Source organism: Oncorhynchus gorbuscha, linkage group LG22 (genome assembly GCF_021184085.1).
Source record: "Oncorhynchus gorbuscha isolate QuinsamMale2020 ecotype Even-year linkage group LG22, OgorEven_v1.0, whole genome shotgun sequence".
Taxonomy (NCBI): Eukaryota; Metazoa; Chordata; class Actinopteri; order Salmoniformes; family Salmonidae; genus Oncorhynchus; species Oncorhynchus gorbuscha.
The window spans coordinates 47115892-47141967 of record NC_060194.1 but is presented as its reverse complement, the minus strand read 5'-3'; the positions used below and the strand labels follow the sequence as shown (position 1 = coordinate 47141967).

The window sequence follows — 26076 nt, the reverse complement described above, 5'->3', positions numbered from 1 at the left end:
GTCCAATAAGGCTGTTCTATTACGTTGCTATAACAACAATGATTATTCACTTAATGTCCAATAAGGCTGTTCTATTACGTTGCTATAACAACAATGATTATTCACTTAATGTCCAATAAGGCTGTTCTATTACGTTGCTATAACAACAATGATTATTCACTTAATGTCCAATAAGGCTGTTCTATTACGTTGCTATAACAACAATGATTATTCACTTAATGTCCAATAAGGCTGTTCTATTACGTTGCTATAACAACAATGATTATTCAAATGTCAATAAGATTATTGCTATAACAACAATGATTAATGTCCAATAAGGCTGTTCTATTACGTTGCTATAACAACAATGATTACTCACTTAATGTCCAATAAGGCTGTTCTATTACGTTGCTATAACAACAATGATTATTCACTTAATGTCCAATAAGGCTGTTCTATTACGTTGCTATAACAACAATGATTATTCACTTAATGTCCAATAAGGCTGTTCTATTACGTTGCTATAACAACAATGATTATTCACTTAATGTCCAATAAGGCTGTTCTATTACGTTGCTATAACAACAATGATTATTCACTTAATGTCCAATAAGGCTGTTCTATTACGTTGCTATAACAACAATGATTATTCACTTAATGTCCAATAAGGCTGTTCTATTATTATTCGTTGCTATAACAACAATGATTATTCACTTAATGTCCAATAAGGCTGTTCTATTACGTTGCTATAACAACAATGATTACTCACTTAATGTCCAATAAGGCTGTTCTATTACGTTGCTATAACAACAATGATTATTCACTTAATGTCCAATAAGGCTGTTCTATTACGTTGCTATAACAACAATGATTATTCACTTAATGTCCAATAAGGCTGTTCTATTACGTTGCTATAACAACAATGATTATTCACTTAATGTCCAATAAGGCTGTTCTATTACGTTGCTATAACAACAATGATTATTCACTTAATGTCCAATAAGGCTGTTCTATTACGTTGCTATAACAACAATGATTATTCACTTAATGTCCAATAAGGCTGTTCTATTACGTTGCTATAACAACAATGATTATTCACTTAATGTCCAATAAGGCTGTTCTATTACGTTGCTATAACAACAATGATTATTCACTTAATGTCCAATAAGGCTGTTCTATTACGTTGCTATAACAACAATGATTATTCACTTAATGTCCAATAAGGCTGTTCTATTACGTTGCTATAACAACAATGATTATTCACTTAATGTCCAATAAGGCTGTTCTATTACGTTGCTATAACAACAATGATTATTCACTTAATGTCCAATAAGGCTGTTCTATTACGTTGCTATAACAACAATGATTATTCACTTAATGTCCAATAAGGCTGTTCTATTACGTTGCTATAACAACAATGATTACTCACTTAATGTCCAATAAGGCTGTTCTATTACGTTGCTATAACAACAATGATTATTCACTTAATGTCCAATAAGGCTGTTCTATTACGTTGCTATAACAACAATTATTATTCACTTAATGTCCAATAAGGCTGTTCTATTACGTTGCTATAACAACAATTATTATTCACTTAATGTCCAATAAGGCTGTTCTATTACGTTGCTATAACAACAATAATTATTCACTTAATGTCCAATAAGGCTGTTCTATTACGTTGCTATAACAACAATGATTATTCACTTAATGTCCAATAAGGCTGTTCTATTACATTGCTATAACAACAATGATTATTCACTTAATGTCCAATAAGGCTGTTCTATTATTCGTTGCTATAACAACAATGATTATTCACTTAATGTCCAATAAGGCTGTTCTATTACGTTGCTATAACAACAATGATTATTCACTTAATGTCCAATAAGGCTGTTCTATTACGTTGCTATAACAACAATGATTATTCACTTAATGTCCAATAAGGCTGTTCTATTACGTTGCTATAACAACAATGATTATTCACTTAATGTCCAATAAGGCTGTTCTATTACGTTGCTATAACAACAATGATTATTCACTTAATGTCCAATAAGGCTGTTCTATTACGTTGCTATAACAACAATGATTATTCACTTAATGTCCAATAAGGCTGTTCTATTACGTTGCTATAACAACAATGATTATTCACTTAATGTCCAATAAGGCTGTTCTATTACGTTGCTATAACAACAATGATTATTCACTTAATGTCCAATAAGGCTGTTCTATTACGTTGCTATAACAACAATGATTATTCACTTAATGTCCAATAAGGCTGTTCTATTACGTTGCTATAACAACAATGATTATTCACTTAATGTCCAATAAGGCTGTTCTATTACGTTGCTATAACAACAATGATTATTCACTTAATGTCCAATAAGGCTGTTCTATTACGTTGCTATAACAACAATGATTATTCACTTAATGTCCAATAAGGCTGTTCTATTACGTTGCTATAACAACAATGATTATTCACTTAATGTCCAATAAGGCTGTTCTATTACGTTGCTATAACAACAATGATTATTCACTTAATGTCCAATAAGGCTGTTCTATTACGTTGCTATAACAACAATGATTATTCACTTAATGTCCAATAAGGCTGTTCTATTACGTTGCTATAACAACAATGATTACTCACTTAATGTCCAATAAGGCTGTTCTATTACGTTGCTATAACAACAATGATTACTCACTTAATGTCCAATAAGGCTGTTCTATTACGTTGCTATAACAACAATGATTATTCACTTAATGTCCAATAAGGCTGTTCTATTACGTTGCTATAACAACAATGATTATTCACTTAATGTCCAATAAGGCTGTTCTATTACGTTGCTATAACAACAATGATTATTCACTTAATGTCCAATAAGGCTGTTCTATTACGTTGATATAACAACAATGATTATTCACTTAATGTCCAATAAGGCTGTTCTATTACGTTGCTATAACAACAATGATTATTCACTTAATGTCCAATAAGGCTGTTCTATTACGTTGCTATAACAACAATGATTATTCACTTAATGTCCAATAAGGCTGTTCTATTACGTTGCTATAACAACAATGATTATTCACTTAATGTCCAATAAGGCTGTTCTATTACGTTGCTATAACAACAATGATTATTCACTTAATGTCCAATAAGGCTGTTCTATTACGTTGCTATAACAACAATGATTATTCACTTAATGTCCAATAAGGCTGTTCTATTACGTTGCTATAACAACAATGATTACTCACTTAATGTCCAATAAGGCTGTTCTATTACGTTGCTATAACAACAATGATTATTCACTTAATGTCCAATAAGGCTGTTCTATTACGTTGCTATAACAACAATGATTATTCACTTAATGTCCAATAAGGCTGTTCTATTACGTTGCTATAACAACAATGATTATTCACTTAATGTCCAATAAGGCTGTTCTATTACGTTGCTATAACAACAATGATTATTCACTTAATGTCCAATAAGGCTGTTCTATTACGTTGCTATAACAACAATGATTATTCACTTAATGTCCAATAAGGCTGTTCTATTACGTTGCTATAACAACAATGATTATTCACTTAATGTCCAATAAGGCTGTTCTATTACGTTGCTATAACAACAATGATTATTCACTTAATGTCCAATAAGGCTGTTCTATTACATTGCTATAACAACAATGATTATTCACTTAATGTCCAATAAGGCTGTTCTATTACGTTGCTATAACAACAATGATTATTCACTTAATGTCCAATAAGGCTGTTCTATTACGTTGCTATAACAACAATGATTATTCACTTAATGTCCAATAAGGCTGTTCTATTACGTTGCTATAACAACAATGATTATTCACTTAATGTCCAATAAGGCTGTTCTATTACGTTGCTATAACAACAATGATTATTCACTTAATGTCCAATAAGGCTGTTCTATTACGTTGCTATAACAACAATGATTATTCACTTAATGTCCAATAAGGCTGTTCTATTACGTTGCTTAACAACAATGATTATTCACTTAATGTCCAATAAGGCTGTTCTATTACGTTGCTATAACAACAATGATTATTCACTTAATGTCCAATAAGGCTGTTCTATTACGTTGCTATAACAACAATGATTATTCACTTAATGTCCAATAAGGCTGTTCTATTACGTTGCTATAACAACAATGATTATTCACTTAATGTCCAATAAGGCTGTTCTATTACGTTGCTATAACAACAATGATTATTCACTTAATGTCCAATAAGGCTGTTCTATTACGTTGCTATAACAACAATGATTATTCACTTAATGTCCAATAAGGCTGTTCTATTACGTTGCTATAACAACAATGATTATTCACTTAATGTCCAATAAGGCTGTTCTATTACGTTGCTATAACAACAATGATTATTCACTTAATGTCCAATAAGGCTGTTCTATTACGTTGCTATAACAACAATGATTATTCACTTAATGTCCAATAAGGCTGTTCTATTACGTTGCTATAACAACAATGATTATTCACTTAATGTCCAATAAGGCTGTTCTATTACGTTGCTATAACAACAATGATTATTCACTTAATGTCCAATAAGGCTGTTCTATTACGTTGCTATAACAACAATGATTATTCATTGTATATGTTTGGTGAAGATTAGGGAAAGTAATGTGGAGTTCCCACCCCCCTTCTCCCCCCTCTCTCTTTCCCCTCCCTCCTCTCCCCCCTCTCTTTCTTCCTCTCTCTCTCTCCCCTCACTCTCTCTCTCCCCTCACTCCCCCCCCCCTCTCTCTCCCTACCCCCCCAGGTCTGGGTGAGATGGTGACAGAGACGGCCAGTTCCCCAGGTCCGTTTCGTAACGCCCAGATGTCCAAGGCGTCTCAGACACACAAGCTGAGGAAACTCAGAGCTCCGTCTAAATGCAGGGAGTGTGACAGTCTGGTGGTGTTCCACGGAGCAGAATGTGAAGAGGTGGAAATACAAGCTCACACACACACACACACACACACACACACACACACACACACACACACACACACACACACACACACACACACACACACACACACACACACACACACACACACACACACACACACACACATACACACACACACAAGCTGAGGAAACTCAGAGCTCCGTCTAAATGCAGGGAGTGTGATAGCACCCCCTATCCTAATATCTATCCTCCGATCTAATATCTATCATCCAGTCTAATATCTATCCTCCATATCTAATATCTATCCTCCAGTCTAATATCTATCCTCCTATCCTAATATCTATCCTCCAGTCTAATATCTATCCTCCAGTCTAATATATATCCTCCAGTCTAATATCTATCCTCCAGTCTAATATCTATCCTCCAGTCTAATATCTATCCTCCATATCTAATATCTATCCTCCAATCTAGGATCTATCCTCCAATCTAGGATCTATCCTCCGATCTAATATCTATCCTCCAGTCTAATATCTATCCTCCAATCTAGGATCTATCCTCCGATCTAATATCTATCCTCCAGTCTAATATCTATCCTCCATATCTAATATCTATCCTCCATATCTAATATCTATCCTCCAATCTAGGATCTATCCTCCAATCTAATATCTATCCTCCATATCTAATATCTATCCTCCAGTCTAATATCTATCCTCCATATCTAATATCTATCCTCCGATCTAATATCTATCCTCCGATCTAATATCTATCCTCCAGTCTAATATCTTTCCTCCAGTCTAATATCTATCCTCCATATCTAATATCTATCCTCCAATCTAGGATCTATCCTCCAATCTAATATCTATCCTCCATATCTAATATATATCCTCCAATCTAGGATCTATCCTCCAATCTAGGATCTATCCTCCAGTCTAATATCTATCCTCCAGTCTAATATCTATCCTCCAGTCTAATATCTATCCTCCAATCTTATCCTCCAGTCTAATATCTATCCTCCAATCTTATCCTCCGATCTAATATCTATCCTCCAGTCTAATATCTATCCTCCAGTCTAATATCTATCCTCCAGTCTCATATCTATCCTCCAGTCTAATATCTATCCTCCAGTCTAATATCTATCCTCCATATCTAATATCTATCATCCAGTCTAATATCTATCCTCCAGTCTAATATCTGTCTTCCAGTCTAATATCTCTCCTCCAATCTAAGTGTATTTCTCTCTCGGTCTACTGTCTCAGTGCTCCCTGGCCTGTCATAAGAAGTGTCTGGAGACTCTGGCCATCCAGTGTGGTCATAAGAAACTGCAGGGACGACTACAGCTGTTTGGGATAGACTTCACCCAGGCAGCGAAGAACAGCCCAGATGGGATCCCCTTCATCATCAGGAAGTGTACCTCTGAGATAGAGAACAGAGCGCTCAACCTCAAGGTAAAACCCATACTGTTATAAAGCCAAGGTATACTGTGTAACCATAACAACTGACATGTGTATATATACAGTCACCACTATAATTATTGGCACCCTTGATAAAGATACTGAGCTATATTCTACGCTCAAAAAACATGTCATTATTCTATTCTAATACAATCGCTTCGAGAAAGAGATGGGGTTGGAAATGATTGGATCCCCTGTTTTCAATACACCAGTACCCTCCCCTTGCGAGAACGACACTGAGCATTTAAAAAAAACACACACACACATTGGGAGGGATTTTAGACCGTTCCCCAGAATCTTTCCAGATCCTTGATATCCTTCGTCTGTTCTTATGGACTGGCCTCTTCAATTCAAACCACAGGTTTTTAATGGGGTTCAAGTCCAGAGACTGAGATGGCCATTGTAAAATGATTTTTGTGGTCAATTAACCGTTTCTTTGTGCATGTTGACGTGTGCTTGCGGTTATCGTCTTGCTGGAAGAGTCACTTGTGGCCAAGTTTCAGCCTCCTGGCAGAGGCGACCAGGTTTTGGGCAAAAATAATGATCCTGGTACTTGGTAAAGTTCATGATGACGTTGACCTTACGAAGAGCCCCAGATCCAAAATGACAAAACAAAATATCTGAGTAAATGTATAAAATATTAAGATTTATTTTTTGGAGCATACAATAATAGCTAAGTATTGGTATTACTTATTTTATACTTAAGCAATAAGAGAACCTCAGGAATTATCGTGTGACGAAAAGAATACATTAGTTTTATTTCATCTTTCCACCAGACAATTTAGTCCAGGCAGTTGTTAATTCTGAAGTTACTAACCAAACGGGCTGGTCGTTAATTATTTTAGGATGCTTTGAGTCATTCTAGTCACAGAGTCATTCTATTCATTTCATGTTGCCATGCCAAACAGATCGTTAGCATGTAGCTAGCTAGCTAGCAGACGTTCAATGATTACAAAAGACAAGAACTTCAATGAATAACTAATTAATGAATAATTTATAAATAGGCAACAAGAACGTCATCTAACCAGCTGATTTGTGAAGTCAATAAAATATTAATGAAGGATCGCTAGGCCATCTTTACTTCTCCTCTGCTAGCTAGCCAACTAAAGCTAACACACAATCACATCAAAGCAGGAGAAATGACAACAATCTATGCAAACTATGAAACCAAACTGTGCGTTTTGGTTTCTTTTACCTTTTCTATTGGAGATTTATTTCAATATATCCATTACAATGATGCTGATAAATGAATTCGCCTGGCTCATAGAAGCTGTCAGTCTTGTCACGTTTATATGCATGGCACGGTGGCCCAAAAACCTGCAACGTGTTGCCCAGGTCAGATAGGCACACAGTGAGGCTTATATTAACCCCCGTTGTACCAAAATAAATGCTAGGCTAATAGTATGGGGAAATATTGTGTTGACACTCTTTTTTCCAGGAGAGATTACGTTTATAAATTGACTGGCTGGGCTGTGGGACAGTGGATTCCAATGGAACTGTTAACAGGCATTACTCATGGAATGTGGGTGATTGTGGTGCTATAACTGTAAAAAGAGATTTAACTTGTTCAGATACACTCCCATTTAAATGATTTGCCATTCTCATAGTCTCTAATGTGCAATACATTAGTGCAATAACTGAAGCTAATGGGCTTTGATGTTGGTGATCTGGTGTATTGTGTGTGTGTTTGTCCAGGGAATCTACCGTGTGAACGGGGCTAAGTCTCGTGTGGAGAAGCTGTGTCAGGCGTTTGAGAACGGCAAAGACCTGGTAGAGCTCTCTGACCTCTCACCCCACGACATCGCCAACGTGCTCAAACTCTACTTGAGACAGGTGGGACACTGTCCATTTTCTGTTTGTTTTTTTCTCAACTAAAATGGTGATAAAGAGCATCCTTGTTTTACACCACTAGATCATTCTTATGTAATAATGTACAACACATTTCCCAAAGATCTTGATTGATTAATATCTTCTGTAGTTACCAGAGCCGTTGATCCTGTACCGCTACTATAATGACTTCATCGGATTGGCCAAGGAGAGCCAGAGGGTGATCATCGAAGAGAAGGCTGTAGCCAGGGTCCTCCAGGAACAGGGGAGGCCAGGGGGTGAACAACCCCGATCAGGAGGCACCCAGCCTGGGGTAGAGGGAGAGCAGCCTCCCCTGACGACCAGCCAACCTGGAGGAGAGCTGCCCAAACAGCCCAGTATCAAACTCAATAGAGTCATCTTTAAGATTAGAGACCTGTTACGACAGCTTCCTCCTGCACACTACAGGACCCTCCGCTTCCTCACGGCACACCTACATAGGTAAAGAGATGGGTGGAAGCACATGCAGGCACACCCCCCCTCATACACACCCCACCTCGCCCCCTCACCCCTCCCACACACCCCACCCCCCACCCCACTCTCCACATCCCCGTCACACACCCCACCTCACCCCCCCCTCACACCACCCCCTTACACTCACCCCCCCCCAAACACCTCACCCCTTCCACACACCCCACCCCCTCACCTCCCTCTCCACATCTCACCCCCTTCCCCTCACCCCCTCCCCCTCACCTCCCACCCAACCCCATGATTTATGTTATTTATCTCTTAGGGTGACGGAGCAGGCAGAGGAGAACAAGATGACAGCCAGTAATCTGGGCATTATCTTTGGCCCTACGCTGGTCAAACCCCGACAGACTGACGCAGAGGTCTCACTGTCTTCTCTGGTCGACTACCCCTACCAGGTGAGTTCCTGTTAATTCTAACCATACCAGGTGAGTTCCTGTTAATTCTAATTCTAACCATACCAGGTGAGTTCTAGTTAACCCTAACCCTACCAGGTATGTACCTGTAGACTACCCCTAACCCTACCAGGTATATGTACCTGTATACTACCCCTAACTCTACCAGGTATATACCTGTATACTAACCCTACCAGGTATATAATTCCTGTAGACTACCCGTAACCATACCAGGTATATATACCTGTAGACTACCCCTAACCCTACCAGGTATGTACCTGTATACTACCCCTACCAGGTATGTACCTGTATACTAACCCTACCAGGTATATGTACCTGTATACTAACCCTACCAGGTATATGTACCTGTATACTAACCTTACCAGGTGTATGTACCTGTATACTACCCCTAACCCTACCAGGTATATGTACCTGTATACTAACCCTACCAGGTATGTACCTGTATACTAACCCTACCAGGTGTATGTACCTGTATACTAACCCTACCAGGTATATGTACCTGTATACTAACCTTACCAGTTGTATGTACCTGTATACTAACCCTACCAGGTATATGTACCTGTATACTAACCCTACCAGGTATGTACCTGTATACTAACCCTACCAGGTGTACGTAACTGTATACTAACCCTACCAGGTATATGTACCTGTATACTAACCCTACCAGGTGTATGTACCTGTATACTAACCCTACCAGGTGTATGTACCTGTATACTAACCCTACCAGGTGTATGTACCTGTATACTAACCCTACCAGGTGTATGTACCTGTATACTAACCCTACCAGGTGTATGTACCTGTATACTAACCCTACCAGGTGTATGTACCTGTATACTAACCCTACCAGGTATATGTACCTGTATACTAACCCTACCTGTATACTAACCCTACCAGGTATATGTACCTGTATACTAACCCTAACCCTACCAGGTATGTACCTGTATACTAACCCTACCAGGTATATGTACCTGTATACTAACCCTACCAGGTATATGTACCTGTATACTAACCTTACCAGGTGTATGTACCTGTATACTAACCCTACCAGGTATATGTACCTGTATACTAACCTTACCAGGTGTATGTACCTGTATACTAACCCTACCAGGTATATGTACCTGTAGACTAACCCTACCTGTATACTAACCCTACCTGTATACTAACCCTACCAGGTATATGTACCTGTATACTAACCCTACCAGGTATATATTCCTGTAGACTACCCCTAACCCTACCAGGTGTATGTACCTTTATACTAACCCTACCAGGTATATGTACCTGTATACTAACCCTACCAGGTATATGTACCTGTATACTAACCCCACCAGGTATATATTCCTGTAGACTACCCCTAACCCTACCAGGTATATGTACCTGTATACTAACCCTACCAGGTGTATGTACCTGTATACTAACCCTACCAGGTGTATGTACCTGTATACTAACCCTACCAGGTATATATACCTGTATACTAACCCTACCAGGTATATGTACCTGTATACTAACCCTACCAGGTATACGTACCTGTATACTAACCCTACCAGGTGTATGTACCTGTAGACTAACCCTACCAGGTGTATGTACCTGTAGACTAACCCTACCAGGTGTATGTACCTGTATACTAACCCTACCAGGTATACGTACCTGTATACTAACCCTACCAGGTGTATGTACCTGTAGACTAACCCTACCAGGTGTATGTACCTGTAGACTAACTCTACCTGTATACTAACCCTACCAGGTGTATGTACCTGTAGACTAACTCTACCTGTATACTAACCCTACCAGGTGTATGTACCTGTATACTAACCCTACCAGGTGTATGTACCTGTAGACTAATCCTACCTGTATACTAACCCTACCAGGTATATGTACCTGTATACTAACCCTACCAGGTGTATGTACCTGTAGACTAACCCTACCTGTATACTAACCCTACCAGGTATATGTACCTGTATACTAACCCTACCAGGTGTATGTACCTGTAGACTAACCCTACCTGTATACTAACCCTACCAGGTATATGTACCTGTATACTAACCCTACCAGGTGTATGTACCTGTAGACTAACCCTACCTGTATACTAACCCTACCAGGTATATGTACCTGTATACTAACCCTACCAGGTGTATGTACCTGTAGACTAACCCTACCTGTATACTAACCCTACCAGGTATATGTACCTGTATACTAACCCTACCAGGTGTATGTACCTGTAGACTAACCCTACCTGTATACTAACCCTACCAGGTATATGTACCTGTATACTAACCCTACCAGGTGTATGTACCTGTAGACTAACCCTACCTGTATACTAACCCTACCAGGTATATGTACCTGTATACTAACCCTACCAGGTGTATGTACCTGTAGACTAACCCTACCTGTATACTAACCCTACCAGGTATATGTACCTGTATACTAACCCTACCAGGTATATGTACCTGTATACTAACCCTACCAGGTATATGTACCTGTATACTAACCCTACCAGGTATATGTACCTGTATACTAACCCTACCAGGTATATGTACCTGTATACTAACCCTACCAGGTATATGTACCTGTATACTAACCCTACCAGGTATACGTACCTGTATACTAACCCTACCAGGTATATGTACCTGTATACTAACCCTACCAGGTATATGTACCTGTATACTAACCCTACCAGGTATACGTACCTGTATACTAACCTTACCAGGTATACGTACCTGTATACTAACCCTAACCCTACCAGGTATACGTACCTGTAGACTACCCCCTTGTTATTTTATAACAGTGTTGCCTGTGAAAGAACTTGAAAACATCTAAATGATAAACGTTTGCTTTGTCCCCTTTATTGACTGTTGTCACTCCCAGGCTCTGATGGTGGAGCTGCTGGTACGTCACTTCCAGGTGATCTTTGACTTGTCCAGCCCCTCTTCCTACCCCCCCACCACCACCTCCACTGTGGGCCAGTCCTCCCCCCAACTCACCCCTCAGGAGAAGGAGCAGAGACTCAGCCCCTCCTCCTACCCCCCCACCACCACCACCTCCACGGTGGGCCAGTCCTCCCCCCGACTCACCCCTCAGGAGAAGGAGCAGAGACTCAGCCGCCACTCCACCTCCCTGCTCGACATGAAGGAGGTGAGGAGGTCCAAGTGTCTTTTAATGATTCAACCGGTTATGCAAAGGGAGGAGGTGAACTCTGAAGTCTCAGGAGCAGTTGGGGGGAGGGATCAGGGTTCATTAGGATCAGAACTTTTTATTATACCAATCAAAGCATAGTATGAGGTTGTATGAGGGTGTATGAGGGTGTATGAGGTTGTATGAGGTTGTATGAGGGTGCATGAGGGTGTATGAGGTTGCATGAGGGTGTATGAGGTTGCATGAGGTTGCATGAGGGTGCATGAGGGTGCATGAGGGTGCATGAGGGTGTATGAGGTTGTGTGATGTTGTATGAGGGTGTATGTAAAGATTGGCCACCTTGGTTAGAATCAATTGACCGTTTATCTTTGTGGTCGTTCTGTGATGGTCCTAACCGTCTCCAAGCAGAGTGCCAAAGTCGACAAGAGGCACTCGTCAGTCATCCAGTCCTCTCAAACCCTGGATGATGTGAGGGAGGTGAAGACAGACAGGACAGGACCAGACAGGAGAGAGTTAACAGCCGGCTCCTCCTCCTCTGCTGCCGGCTCCTCCTCCTCTGCTGCTGGCTCCTCCTCCTCCTCCTCTGCTGCTGGCTCTGCCTCGGTTAGTTGGTTTGTTTCTGAGTGAGAGAGTGAAATAGTGAGAGAGTGATTAATTTAGTTATGAAATGTATTTCAACAAGGACAATGCACATAAATGTACTTTTCAGGTTCAACATCGATGCTAAAGTGTCAGAGTTAGGAGAAGTTAGCAACGCAACACAACACATTTCTTTTGTCCCGTAGGTTCAGAGATCTACCCTGGTGTTTGGCCGTCCCAGCCTCAACCTCTCCTCCTCTGCTACGGCCCCGAAGGTCCAGCTCCGGCCCCAGCGTGCTAGAATCCTGTCTCGACCAATCAGCATGCCCCTGGAACGCTTGCCCCTCCCCACCCCTTCACAGGTCACCACCCATCATTTTAACTGCTGTTGTATTCATTGTACATATTGTAATTGTCTTGTGATTGTTTTTTAATGTTGTGTACTATTGTTTTTTAACGATGGCTGTAAGGATGATAAACCTTCATGGGGATTAAATATAGTACACTCATCTCATCTCTCAGGTGCTCGACAGAAACAGCCGTAACAACAACGCTGCAATCACGATGGATCCCACCGCTAACACCATCGTGGAGTCAGCCGAGCCGGAGAAGCCTCGGATTGGTGGGGGGTCAAGGGTCAGTACCTATTACATCGACACCCAGCAGGCCGTGCAGCGGAGGCCCTGGGACAGGAAGTACAAACACTACGACGTCACGCCACGCACCGCCATGATCATGGCTAACTTACCGCCGGCCGGTACTAACCCTGGCCCAAAACCGGGGAAACAGCCAACGATGCCGACACAACTGCCCGTGTCTGGGCCAACCAGCTCTGCTCTCCCATCCAATAGTAGTTTCAGCACTATATTCCCCTACAGCCCATACACAGTGTCGCTGAAGGCTGGCCAGGCGTCCACAAGAGACAGAGAGGAGACTAAGGACAGGTCTGCTGCTGGAGGTGGTGGGGAGACCAGAACATCTACCAACTCCCCCATAAAGTTCAGACAACCAAGGATTCTGCAGCCTCCACCCGGAACCTTCTATAAGCCTTCTGGTTATTCAGGCGCCAGAGGCTGGCCATCATTAAGTACCTCTGGGACCACTAGCCTCACCAAAATGTCCCCAACTTGTCCTACTGTTAAAGCCTCTTCCCAGACTTCTCCTACAGTTAAAACCTCTTCCCAGACTTCTCCTACAGTTAAAACCTCTTCCCAGACTTCTCCTACAGTTAAAACCTCTTCCCAGACTTCTCCTACAGTTAAAACCTCTTCCCAGACTTCTCCTACAGTTAAAACCTCTTCCCAGACTTCTCCTACTGTTAAAACCTCTTTCCAGACATCTCCTACTGTTAAAACCTCTTCCCAGACTTCTCCTACAGTTAAAACCTCTTCCCAGACTTCTCCTACTGTTAAAACCTCTTCCCAGACTTCTCCTACTGTTAAAACCTCTTCCCAGACTTCTCCTACAGTTAAAACCTCTTCCCAGACATCTCCTACTGTTAAAACCTTCCCAACCTCCCCTACTGTCACTGCTCCTCTCCCCCTCTCTTCCTCCCAATCCTCCAGCATGACTTTCTCCTCTTCTCCTATGGTTACCACCACTACCCCATCCCCTACTGCCACATACATCCTTCAAACCTCACACCTCCCCACACACACCCTACAGGACTCTGTGGACAGCTCTGTTAGTGTTGACCCCGAGGTCACGACCTCCGCCGACCTTTCCCCCCGCCAGTCCCCTCCCCCCAGCAGCCCGGAGGACCCCAGCCCGCCCGAGGTCGTCCCGCTGCAACAAAGACTGAGACCCCGGCCCAGACCCGGCGCTCGCCTGCAGGAGTTAGAACACAGAGAGGCCCATTTTGTCTGAACCGTAAGAGTAGACTTCAGTAGTCTGATATCATCACACACAGACAGGGCCACTTCCTGCTTACAAAAAGACTACTGGTATGTCTTTATGAATAGGGAGGGCATCGCTTGGGAAGAACCAATGGTGGAACTGTTGGGAGATACAGTGCCCTTGCGAAAGTATTCGGCCCCCTTGAACTTTGCGACCTTTTGCCACATTTCAGGCTTCAAACATAAAGATATAAAACTGTATTTTTTGTGAAGAATCAACAACAAGTGGGACACAATCATGAAGTGGAACGACATTTATTGGATATTTCAAACTTTTTTAACAAATCAAAAAACGGAAAAATTGGGCGTGCAAAATGGGCCGTATACTTCCTCAAGGCAATGTATTTGGGAGAACGTTGATGTCTGTAAGCTGGAAGTTGTCCCCACTGTGTATGATGATGTCATACTGCTGTCTACCTTTGAAGCCAGATATATTTTGTCTGTGTGTGTGTACAGTGTGTGTGTACAGTGTGTACAGTGTGTGTACAGTGTGCAGTGTGTGTGTGTACAGTGTGCAGTGTGTGTGTGTACAGTGTGCAGTGTGTGTGCGTACGGTGTGTGCAGTGTGTGTACAGTGTACAGTGTGTGTACAGTGTGTGTGTGTGTGTGTACAGTGTGTGTGTGTAAATATGTTGTTACTGTGTATCTCTGTACCATATTATATATTGGGGGGGAACAGGACTATTATATTGACGCCAAGACAAGATGTGTGAAAGGAACCCACTGAACGTGTTACATTACACGTGTTTCATATATTCTATGTTTACAGTCCTTACAAACAGAAGCATGATCTGTGAACAGTCGCTCCCTAGACATTTGGAACAAGCATTTAGTTATTAGTTATTCAATCTATTGCAGATACAGGATTTCCAGATAGCAGCGGAAAAACTTTTATATCAAAGGTTAATTTTCACGTGCAGCTGTCCATTTCTGTGTGCCAGTGTCAACTCCATCCATTTATTTGCTGCTATGCAAATCAAATGCACTTCTCAAACCGCTATCCAGAAACCCACTATCTGCAATGAATTGAATCCTGTATAAGTTACTGTGTGATGTCTGTCCTGGTCAATACTACCTGTTACATCTCATGGTCAACACTGCCTGTTTTTGTTACAAATAGGATCTATCTGCCATTACTGCCATGTCATCAATAGATTCTACCTGCCATCAATAGATTCTATCTGCCAATACTGCCATGTTATCAATAGATTATATCTGCCAATACTGCCATGTCATCAATAGATTCTATCTGCCAATACTGCCATGTTATCAATAGATTATATCTGCCATTACTGCCATGTCATCAATAGATTCTACCTGTCATTACTGCCATGTCATCAATAGATTCTACCTGTCATCAATAGATTCTACCTGTCATCAATAGATTCTACCTGTCATCAATAGATTCTATCTGTCATCAATAGATTCTACCTGTCATCAATAGATTCTCTGTCATCAATAGATTCTACCTGCCATTACTGCCATGCCATCAATAGATTCTACCTGCCATTACTGCCATGTCATCAATAGTTTCTACCTGTCATTACTGCCATGTCATCAATAGATTCTACCTGTCATTACTGCCATGTCATCAATAGATTCTACCTGCCATTACTGCCATGTCATCAATAGATTCTACCTGTCATCTATAGATTATACCTGCCATTACTGCCATGTCATCAATAGATTCTACCTGCCATTACTGCCATGTCATCTATAGATTCTATCTGCCATCAATAGATTCTACCTGCCATTACTGCCATGTCATCAATAGATTCTACCTGCCATTACTGCCATGTTATCAATAGATTCTACCTGTCATTACTGCCATGTTATCAATAGATTGTATCTGCCATCAATAGATTCTACCTGCCATTACTGCCATGTTATCAATAGATTGCATCTGCCATCAATAGATTCTACCTGCCATTACTGCCATGTCATCAATAGATTCTATCTGCCATTACTGCCATGTCATCAATAGATTCTACCTGCCATTACTGCCATGTCATCAATAGATTCTACCTGCCATTACTGCCATGTCATCAATAGATTCTACCTGCCATTACTGCCATGTCATCAATAGATTCTACCTGCCATTACTGCCATGTCATCTATAGATTCTACCTGCCATTACTGCCATGTCATCTATAGATTCTACCTGTCATTACTGCCATGTCAGCAATAGATTCTACCTGTCATTACTGCCATGTCATCAATAGATTCTACCTGCCATTACTGCCATGTCATCTATAGATTCTACCTGCCATTACTGCCATGTCATCAATAGATTCTACCTGCCATTACTGCCATGTCATCAATAGATTCTACCTGCCATCAATAGATTCTATCTGCCATCAATAGATTCTACCTGCCATTACTGCCATGTCATCAATAGATTCTACCTGCCATTACTGCCATGTCATCAATAGATTCTACCTGTCATCAATAGATTCTATCTGTCATCAATAGATTCTACCTGCCATTACTGCCATGTCATCTATAGATTCTACCTGCCATTACTGCCATGTCATCAATAGATTCTACCTGCCATTACTGCCATGTCATCAATAGATTCTACCTGCCATCAATAGATTCTACCTGCCATTACTGCCATGTCATCAATAGATTCTACCTGCCATTACTGCCATGTCATCAATAGATTCTACCTGTCATCAATAGATTCTATCTGCCATCAATAGATTCTACCTGCCATTACTGCCATGTCATCAATAGATTCTATCTGCCATCAATAGATTCTACCTGCCATTACTGCCATGTCATCAATAGATTCTACCTGCCATTACTGCCATGTCATCAATAGATTCTACCTGCCATTACTGCCATGTCATCAATAGATTCTATCTGTCATCAATAGATTCTATCTGCCATCAATAGATTCTACCTGCCATTACTGCCATGTCATCTATAGATTCTACCTGCCATTACTGCCATGTCATCAATAGATTCTACCTGCCATTACTGCCATGTCATCAATAGATTCTACCTGCCATTACTGCCATGTCATCAATAGATTCTACCTGTCATCTATAGATTCTATCTGCCATCAATAGATTCTATCTGTCATCAATAGATTCTACCTGCCATTACTGCCATGTCATCAATAGATTCTATCTGCCATTACTGCCATGTCATCAATAGATTCTACCTGTCATCAATAGATTCTACCTGCCATTACTGCCATGTCATCAATAGATTCTATCTGTCATCAATAGATTCTATCTGCCATCAATAGATTCTACCTGCCATTACTGCCATGTCATCAATAGATTCTATCTGTCATCAATAGATTCTATCTGTCATCAATAGATTCTACCTGCCATTACTGCCATGTCATCAATAGATTCTACCTGTCATCAATAGATTCTATCTGTCATCAATAGATTCTACCTGCCATTACTGCCATGTCATCAATAGATTCTATCTGTCATCAATAGATTCTATCTGCCATCAATAGATTCTACCTGCCATTACTGCCATGTCATCAATAGATTCTACCTGTCATCAATAGATTCTATCTGTCATCAATAGATTCTACCTGCCATTACTGCCATGTCATCAATAGATTCTACCTGCCATTACTGCCATGTCATCAATAGATTCTACCTGCCATTACTGCCATGTCATCAATAGATTCTACCTGCCATTTCTGCCATGTCATCAATAGATTCTACCTGCCATTACTGCCATGTCATCTATAGATTCAACCTGCCATTACTGCCATGTCATCTATAGATTCAACCTGCCATTACTGCCATGTCATCTATAGATTCAACCTGCCATTACTGCCATGTCAGCAATAGATTCTACCTGCCATTACTGCCATGTCAGCAATAGATTCTACCTGCCATTACTGCCATGTCAGCAATAGATTCTACCTGTCATCTATAGATTCTATCTGTCATCAATAGATTCTATCTGCCATCAATAGATTCTATCTGCCAATACTGCCATGTCAGCAATAGATTCTATCTGTCATCAATAGATTCTATCTGCCATCAATAGATTCTATCTGCCATCAATAGATTCTATCTGCCATCAATAGATTCTATCTGCCAATACTGCCATGTCATCATAAATTGGAACATTTTTGGGAGTTCCAAAATTGAGCTGGAATGAAGTTACACTTCTCAAAATTATCATAGCATCAAGTCCTTGTCTTAATGTTACAGAGAAGCATTTCATTTGTTTTGTTGGGAGTTAAATACCTGTTATTATATGTTAGTATTTACTTGTCCATTTACACAGTACATGAAATGTTCTACTTTGTTCCTGTATTGTATGTCATGTGATTTGATTCCAGCTACATTAATTAAGCACTTACTTCATTCAGGTCAAATGTTTTTATGTTTTCCAAACGTTGTTTAAACATGTATGTCATCGCAATACATTCCACAGAGAAGAGATGGAAGCATTTTATTAAGTTTCAACATTTAAAAAAATATATAATAATAATAATTCACCCATATTGCTGTTCGGATTATAATAATCTAAATCGTATGTATCTATATCTGTTTTATTTTAATTTTAAATATGTGACATATAAACTGCAAGGTTTTGTTTCAGTAAATTGTTTGTAACTACAAAAAAAGACCAAATGCAAAAAATGTCTTGCATTAAATTAAAGTATAGTTGACAGTTTTGAGTGTTGACATTTATTTTATTATTATGTCCAAATAACTAATGTTCAATACATGAATATATACAGTACCAGTTATATATATATATGATTGTAACCCTTTGCCATAGTGCACGTTCCACCATACAGGTGATTATATTCTGCCTGTTAAGCCCTTATCACCCTCCTAAAGCCTAATTACTTATGTCACCTGCCCTTTCCAAAGTCTTACATGACTCAACAGAACCACTCAGTCCAGTTTAGGTAGCTGTATGACTCAACAGAACCACTCGGTTCAGGTAGCTATATGACTCAACAGAACCACTCAGTCCAGTTTAGGTGGCTATATGACTCAACAGAACCTCTCAATTCAGTTTAGGTAGCTATATGACTCAACAGAACCACTCGGTTCAGGTAGCTATATGACTCAACAGAACCACTCAGTCCAGTTCAGGTAGCTATATGACTCAACAGAACCACTCGGTTCAGGTAGCTATATAACTCAACAGAACCACTCGGTTCAGGTATCTATATGACTCAACAGAACCACTCGGTTCAGGTAGCTATATAACACAACAGAACCGCTAAGTTCAGGTAGCTATATGACACAACAGAACCACTCGGTTCAGGTAGCTATATGACTCAACAGAACCACTCGGTTCAGGTAGCTATATGACTCAACAGAACCACTCGGTTCAGGTAGCTATATGACTCAACAGAACCACTCGGTTCAGTTCAGGTATCTATATGACTCAACACACACCTGATGGTAGTCCAAACCCCCAACACATCTTTACCTAACACCTAGGCCCCCAACACATCTTTACCTAACACCTAGACCCCCAACACATCTTTACCTTACACATCTTTACCTAACACCTAGGCCCCAACACACCTTTACCTACCACCTAGGCCGCCAACACATCTTTATCTAACACCTAGGCCCCCAACACATCTTTACCTAACACCTAGGCCCCAACACACCTTTACCTACCACCTAGGCCCCCAACACATCTTTATCTAACACCTAGGCCCCCAACACACCTTTACCTAACACCTAGGCCCCAACACATCTTTATCTAACACCTAGGCCCCCAACACATCTTTACCTAACACCTAGGCCCCCAACACATCTTTACCTAACACCTAGGCCCCCAACACATCTTTATCTAACACCTAGGCCCCCAACACACCTTTACCTAACACCTATGCCCCAACACATCTTTATCTAACACCTAGGCCCCCAACACATCTTTACCTAACACCTAGGCCCCCAACACATCTTTACCTAACACCTAGGCCCCCAACACATCTTTACCTAACACCTAGGCCCCCAACACATCTTTATCTAACACCTAGGCCCCAACACATCTTTATCTAACATCTAGGCCCCCAACACATCTTTACCTAACACCTAGGCCCCCAACACATCTTAACCTAACACCTAGGCCCCCAACACATCTTTACCTAACATCTAGGCCCCCAACACATCTTTACCTAACACCTAGGCCCCCAACACATCTTTACCTAACACCTACAGTTGAAGTCGTAAGTTTACATACACTCAGGTTGGAGTCATTAAAACTCGTTATTCAACCACTCCACAAATGTCTTATCAACAAACTATAGTTTTGGCAAGTCGGTTAGGACATCTATGTTGTGCATGACACAAGTCATTTATCCAGCAATTGTTTACAGACAGATTATTTCACTTATAATACACTGTATCACAATTCCAGTGGGTCAGAAGTTTACATACACTAAGTTGACTGTGCCTTTAAACAGCTTGGAAAATTCCAGAAAATGATGTCATGGCTTTAGAAGCTTCTGATTTGTGTCAATTGGAGGTGTACCTGTGGATGTATTTCAAGGCCTACCTTCAAACTCAGTGACTTTTTGCTTGACATCATAGGAAAATCAAAAGAAATCAGCCAAGACCTCCACAAGTCTGATTCATCCTTGGGAGAAATGTCCAAATGCCTGAAGGTACCGCATTCATCTGTACAAACAATAGTACCCAAGTATAAAACACCATGGGACCACGCAGACGTCATACCCCTCAGGAAGGAGACGCGTTCTGTCTCCTAGAGATGAACGTACTGTGGTGTGAAAAGTGCAAATCAATCCCAGAACAACAGCAAAGGACCTTGTGAAGATGCTGGAAGAAACAGGTACAAAAGTATCTATATCCACAGTAAATCAAGTCCTATATTGACATAACCTGAAAGGCCACTCAGCAAGGAAGAAGCCTCTGCTCCAAAACCACCATAAAAAAGGCCAGACTACGGTTTGCAACTGCACATGGGGACAAAGATCGTACTTTTTGGAGATATGTCCTCTGGTCTGATGAAACAAACATTGAACTGTTTGGCCATAATGACCATCGTTATGTTTGGAAGAAATAGGGGGAGGCTTGCAAGCTGAAGAACACGCTTTGGATAAAAGCGTCTGCTAAATGGCATATATTATTATATTATTATTAACACCATCCCAACTGTGAAGCACGGGGGTGGCAGCATCATGTTGTGGGGTTGCTTTTCTGCAGGAGGGACTGGTTCACTTCACGAAATAGTTGGCATCATGATGAAAGAAAAGGATGTGGATATATTGAAGCAACATCTCAAGACATCTGTCAGGAAGTTAAAGCTTGATCTCAAATGGGTCTTCCAAATGGACAAATGGACAAAGTTGTGGCAAAATGGCTTAAGGACAACAAAGTCAAGGTATTGGAGTGGCCATCACAAAGCCCTGGCCTCAATCCTATAGAAAATGTGTGGGCAGAACTGAAAAAGCGTGTGCGAGCAAGGAGGCCTACAAACCTGACTCAGTTCCACCAGCTCTGTCAGGAGGAATGGGCCAAAATTCACCCAACTTATTGTGGGAATCTTGTGGAAGACTACCTGAAACGTTTGACCCAAGTTAAGCAATTTAAAGGCAATGCTACCGAATACTAATTGAGTGTATGTAAACTTCTGACCCACTGGGAATGTGATGAAATAAATAAAAGCTGAAATAAATAATTCTCTCTACTATTATTCTGACATTTCACATTCTTAAAATAAAGTGGTGATCCTAACTGACCTAAGACATGACATTTTTACTTGGATTAAATTGTGAAAACACTGAGTTTAAATGTATTTGGCTAAGGTGTATGTAAACTTCCGACTTCAACTGTAGCTCCCCAGCACAGCCATTTAACTCCTAAACATCACTACTCAAACAACGTGATAACAACTTCAACAACCCCACAGCCCCTCATGTTTAGTCAATGATTCGTCACAGCTACAGGTCTGAAACAAAATGGATGACTGTTTTTCTTTTCTGTTGCTCCTGTGGCTGTGCATGTTGAGCTGCCTCAGGACTAGGACGAGGAGATTAAGGGAATGGGATTAAGGAGGAGTGTTACTAACCTGGAAGAAGACAGCTGCCTTTATGCAGACAACAGTAAAGAGAGGAGAGGAGCGGCAACTGGGACTGAAGAAGAGAGAAGAGAGGTAATTGGGACTGAAGAGAAGAGCAGTAAACTGAGACTTTTAATTTAACCCGAACAAATTGTTATTTCCAATGACAGCCTAGGAACAGTGAGTTAACTGCCTTGTTCAACAGATTTGTACCTTGTCAGCTCAGGGATTCAATCTTGCAACCTTTCGGCTACTAGTCCAAAGCTTTATCCCATAGGCTACTGTTCTGCCGACTGAAGAAAAGATTGGTAACTGGGACTGAAGAGAAGAGAGATAACTGGGACTGAAGAGAAGAGAGATAACTGGGACTGAAGAGAAGAGAGATAACTGGGACTGAAGAGAAGAGAGATAACTGGGACTGAAGAGAAGATAACTGGGACTGAAGAGAAGATAACTGGGACTGAAGAGAAGATAACTGGGACTGAAGAGAAGAGAGATAACTGGGACTGAAGAGAAGAGAGAACTGGGACTGAAGAGTAGAGCCGTAACTGGGACTGAAGAGAAGAGAGAGAACTGGGACTGAAGAGAAGAGAGGTAACTGGGACTGAAGAGAAGAGAGATAACTGGGACTGAAGAGAAGAGAGGTAACTGGGACTGAAGAGAAGAGGGATAACTGGGACTGAAGAGAAGAGAGATAACTGGGACTGAAGAGAAGAGAGATAACTGGGACTGAAGAGAAGAGAGATAACTGGGACCGAAGGAAAGATGGGTAACTGGGACTGATGAGAAGAGCTTTACCTACAGCTTCAACGTCTGGGATTATATTGCCTTTATTACATTATTTCTCTAGATGTATGATTTCTCCATCTGTCTCCTAGAGGTAAGGATGTAATTGGTTTTTGTCTTGGTAGATGAGTTCACTGTATAGGGTCAAGCAGTCCATGGGTCAAATGGACAACTTATAAGGCCCTAAATCATTTATAATTCACCTTAAACAAACTATACCGTATTGACATTCAGGCATAGGGATTACATTCCTGTGTTGAATGTTTATCATGTCTCTGGACAGGGCTAGTTACTGTGTTGATTCTTTATCATGTCTCTGGACAGGGCTAGTTACTGTGTTGATTCTTTATCATGTCTCTGGACAGGGCTAGTTACTGTGTTGATTCGTTATCATGTCTCTGGACAGGGCTAGTTACTGTGTTGATTCTGTATCATGTCTCTGGACAGGGCTAGTTACTGTGTTGATTCTGTATCATGTCTCTGGACAGGGCTAGTTACTGTGTTGATTCAGGGCTAGTTACTGTGTTGATTCAGGGCTAGTTAATGTGTTGATTCAGGGCTAGTTACTGTGTTGATTCAGGGCTAGTTACTGTGTTGATTCAGGGCTAGTTACTGTGTTGATTCAGGGCCAGTTATGTGTTGATTCAGAGCCAGTTACTGTGTTGATTCAGGGCTAGTTACTGTGTTGATTCAGGGCTAGTTAATGTGTTGATTCAGGGCTAGTTACTGTGTTGATTCAGGGCTAGTTACTGTGTTGATTCAGGGCTAGTTACTGTGTTGATTCAGGGCCAGTTATGTGTTGATTCAGAGCCAGTTATGTGTTGATTCAGGGCTAGTTACTGTGTTGATTCAGGGCTAGTTACTGTGTTGATTCAGGGCTAGTTACTGTGTTGATTCAGGACTAGTTACTGTGTTGATTCAGGGCTAGTTACTGTGTTGATTCAGGGCCAGTTACTGTGTTGATTCAGGACTAGTTACTGTGTTGATTCAGGGCTAGTTACTGTGTTGATTCAGGGCTAGTTACTGTGTTGATTCAGAGCCAGTTACTGTGTTGATTCAGGGCTAGTTACTGTGTTGATTCAGGGCTAGTTACTGTGTTGATTCAGGGCCAGTTACTGTGTTGATTCAGGACTAGTTACTGTGTTGATTCAGGGCTAGTTACTGTGTTGATTCAGGGCCAGTTACTGTGTTGATTCAGGACTAGTTACTGTGTTGATTCAGGGCTAGTTACTGTGTTGATTCAGGGCCAGTTACTGTGTTGATTCAGGGCCAGTTACTGTGTTGATTCAGGGCTAGTTACTGTGTTGATTCAGGGCTAGTTACTGTGTTGATTCAGGGCCAGTTACTGTGTTGATTCAGGACTAGTTACTGTGTTGATTCAGGGCTAGTTACTGTGTTCAGGCTAGTTACTGTGTTGATTCAGGGCTGTGTTGATTCAGGGCTTACTGTGTTGATTCAGGGCTAGTTACTGTGTTGATTCAGGGCTAGTTACTGTGTTGATTCAGGGCTAGTTACTGTGTTGATTCAGGGCTAGTTACTGTGTTGATTCAGGGCTAGTTACTGTGTTGATTCAGGGCTAGTTACTGTGTTGATTCAGGGCTAGTTACTGTGTTGATTCAGGGCTAGTTACTGTGTTGATTCAGGGCTAGTTACTGTGTTGATTCAGGGCTAGTTACTGTGTTGATTCAGGGCTAATTACTGTGTTGATTCAGGGCTAGTTACTGTGTTGATTCAGGGCTTGTTACTGTGTTGATTCAGGGCTTGTTACTGTGTTGATTCAGGGCTAGTTACTGTGTTGATTCAGGGCTAGTTACTGTGTTGATTCAGGGCCAGTTACTGTGTTGATTCAGGACTAGTTACTGTGTTGATTCAGGGCTAGTTACTGTGTTGATTCAGGGCTATTTACTGTGTTGATTCAGGGCTAGTTACTGTGTTGATTCAGGGCTTGTTACTGTGTTGATTCAGGGCTTGTTACTGTGTTGATTCAGGACTAGTTACTGTGTTGATTCAGGGCTAGTTACTGTGTTGATTCAGGGCCAGTTACTGTGTTGATTCAGGACTAGTTACTGTGTTGATTCAGGGCTAGTTACTGTGTTGATTCAGGGCCAGTTACTGTGTTGATTCAGGACTAGTTACTGTGTTGATTCAGGGCTAGTTACTGTGTTGATTCAGGGCCAGTTAAGTGTTGATTCAGAGCCAGTTACTGTGTTGATTCAGGGCTAGTTACTGTGTTGATTCAGGGCTAGTTACTGTGTTGATTCAGGGCCAGTTACTGTGTTGATTCAGGACTAGTTACTGTGTTGATTCAGGGCTAGTTACTGTGTTGATTCAGGGCTAGTTACTGTGTTGATTCAGGGCTAGTTACTGTGTTGATTCAGGGCTAGTTACTGTGTTGATTCAGGGCTAGTTACTGTGTTGATTCAGGGCTTGTTACTGTGTTGATTCAGGGCTAGTTACTGTGTTGATTCAGGGCTAGTTACTGTGTTGATTCAGGGCTAGTTACTGTGTTGATTCAGGGCTAGTTACTGTGTTGATTCAGGGCTAG

General features: G+C 41.0%; 2 protein-coding genes across 8 annotated transcripts in view; both read left to right on the top strand.

The window, feature by feature from the left end:
- The window catches only part of LOC124009865 (rho GTPase-activating protein 29-like), a 98066-nt gene extending 78699 nt beyond the window's left edge, over positions 1-19367 (top strand). For 5 of the 7 annotated variants that reach the window (XM_046322082.1, XM_046322077.1, XM_046322076.1 and 2 more), the window contains 9 exons: positions 4770-4933; positions 6158-6346; positions 8048-8185; positions 8331-8659; positions 8952-9084; positions 11965-12231; positions 12637-12834; positions 13017-13172; positions 13333-19367. In XM_046322082.1, coding sequence (XP_046178038.1) covers positions 4770-4933; positions 6158-6346; positions 8048-8185; positions 8331-8659; positions 8952-9084; positions 11965-12231; positions 12637-12834; positions 13017-13172; positions 13333-14676 — 2918 coding nt within the window. In that variant the 3' untranslated portion in view covers positions 14677-19367. The remainder of the gene's footprint in view (positions 1-4769; positions 4934-6157; positions 6347-8047; positions 8186-8330; positions 8660-8951; positions 9085-11964; positions 12232-12636; positions 12835-13016; positions 13173-13332) is intronic. The other 2 variants (XM_046322080.1, XM_046322079.1) reach the window with 2 other exon arrangements.
- A 3406-nt stretch (positions 19368-22773) lies between these two features.
- The window catches only part of LOC124009874 (retinal-specific phospholipid-transporting ATPase ABCA4-like), a 118278-nt gene continuing 114975 nt past the window's right edge, over positions 22774-26076 (top strand). The window contains 1 exon segment of the mRNA XM_046322093.1: positions 22774-23625. The gene's annotated coding sequence lies outside the window, so the exon portion shown is untranslated.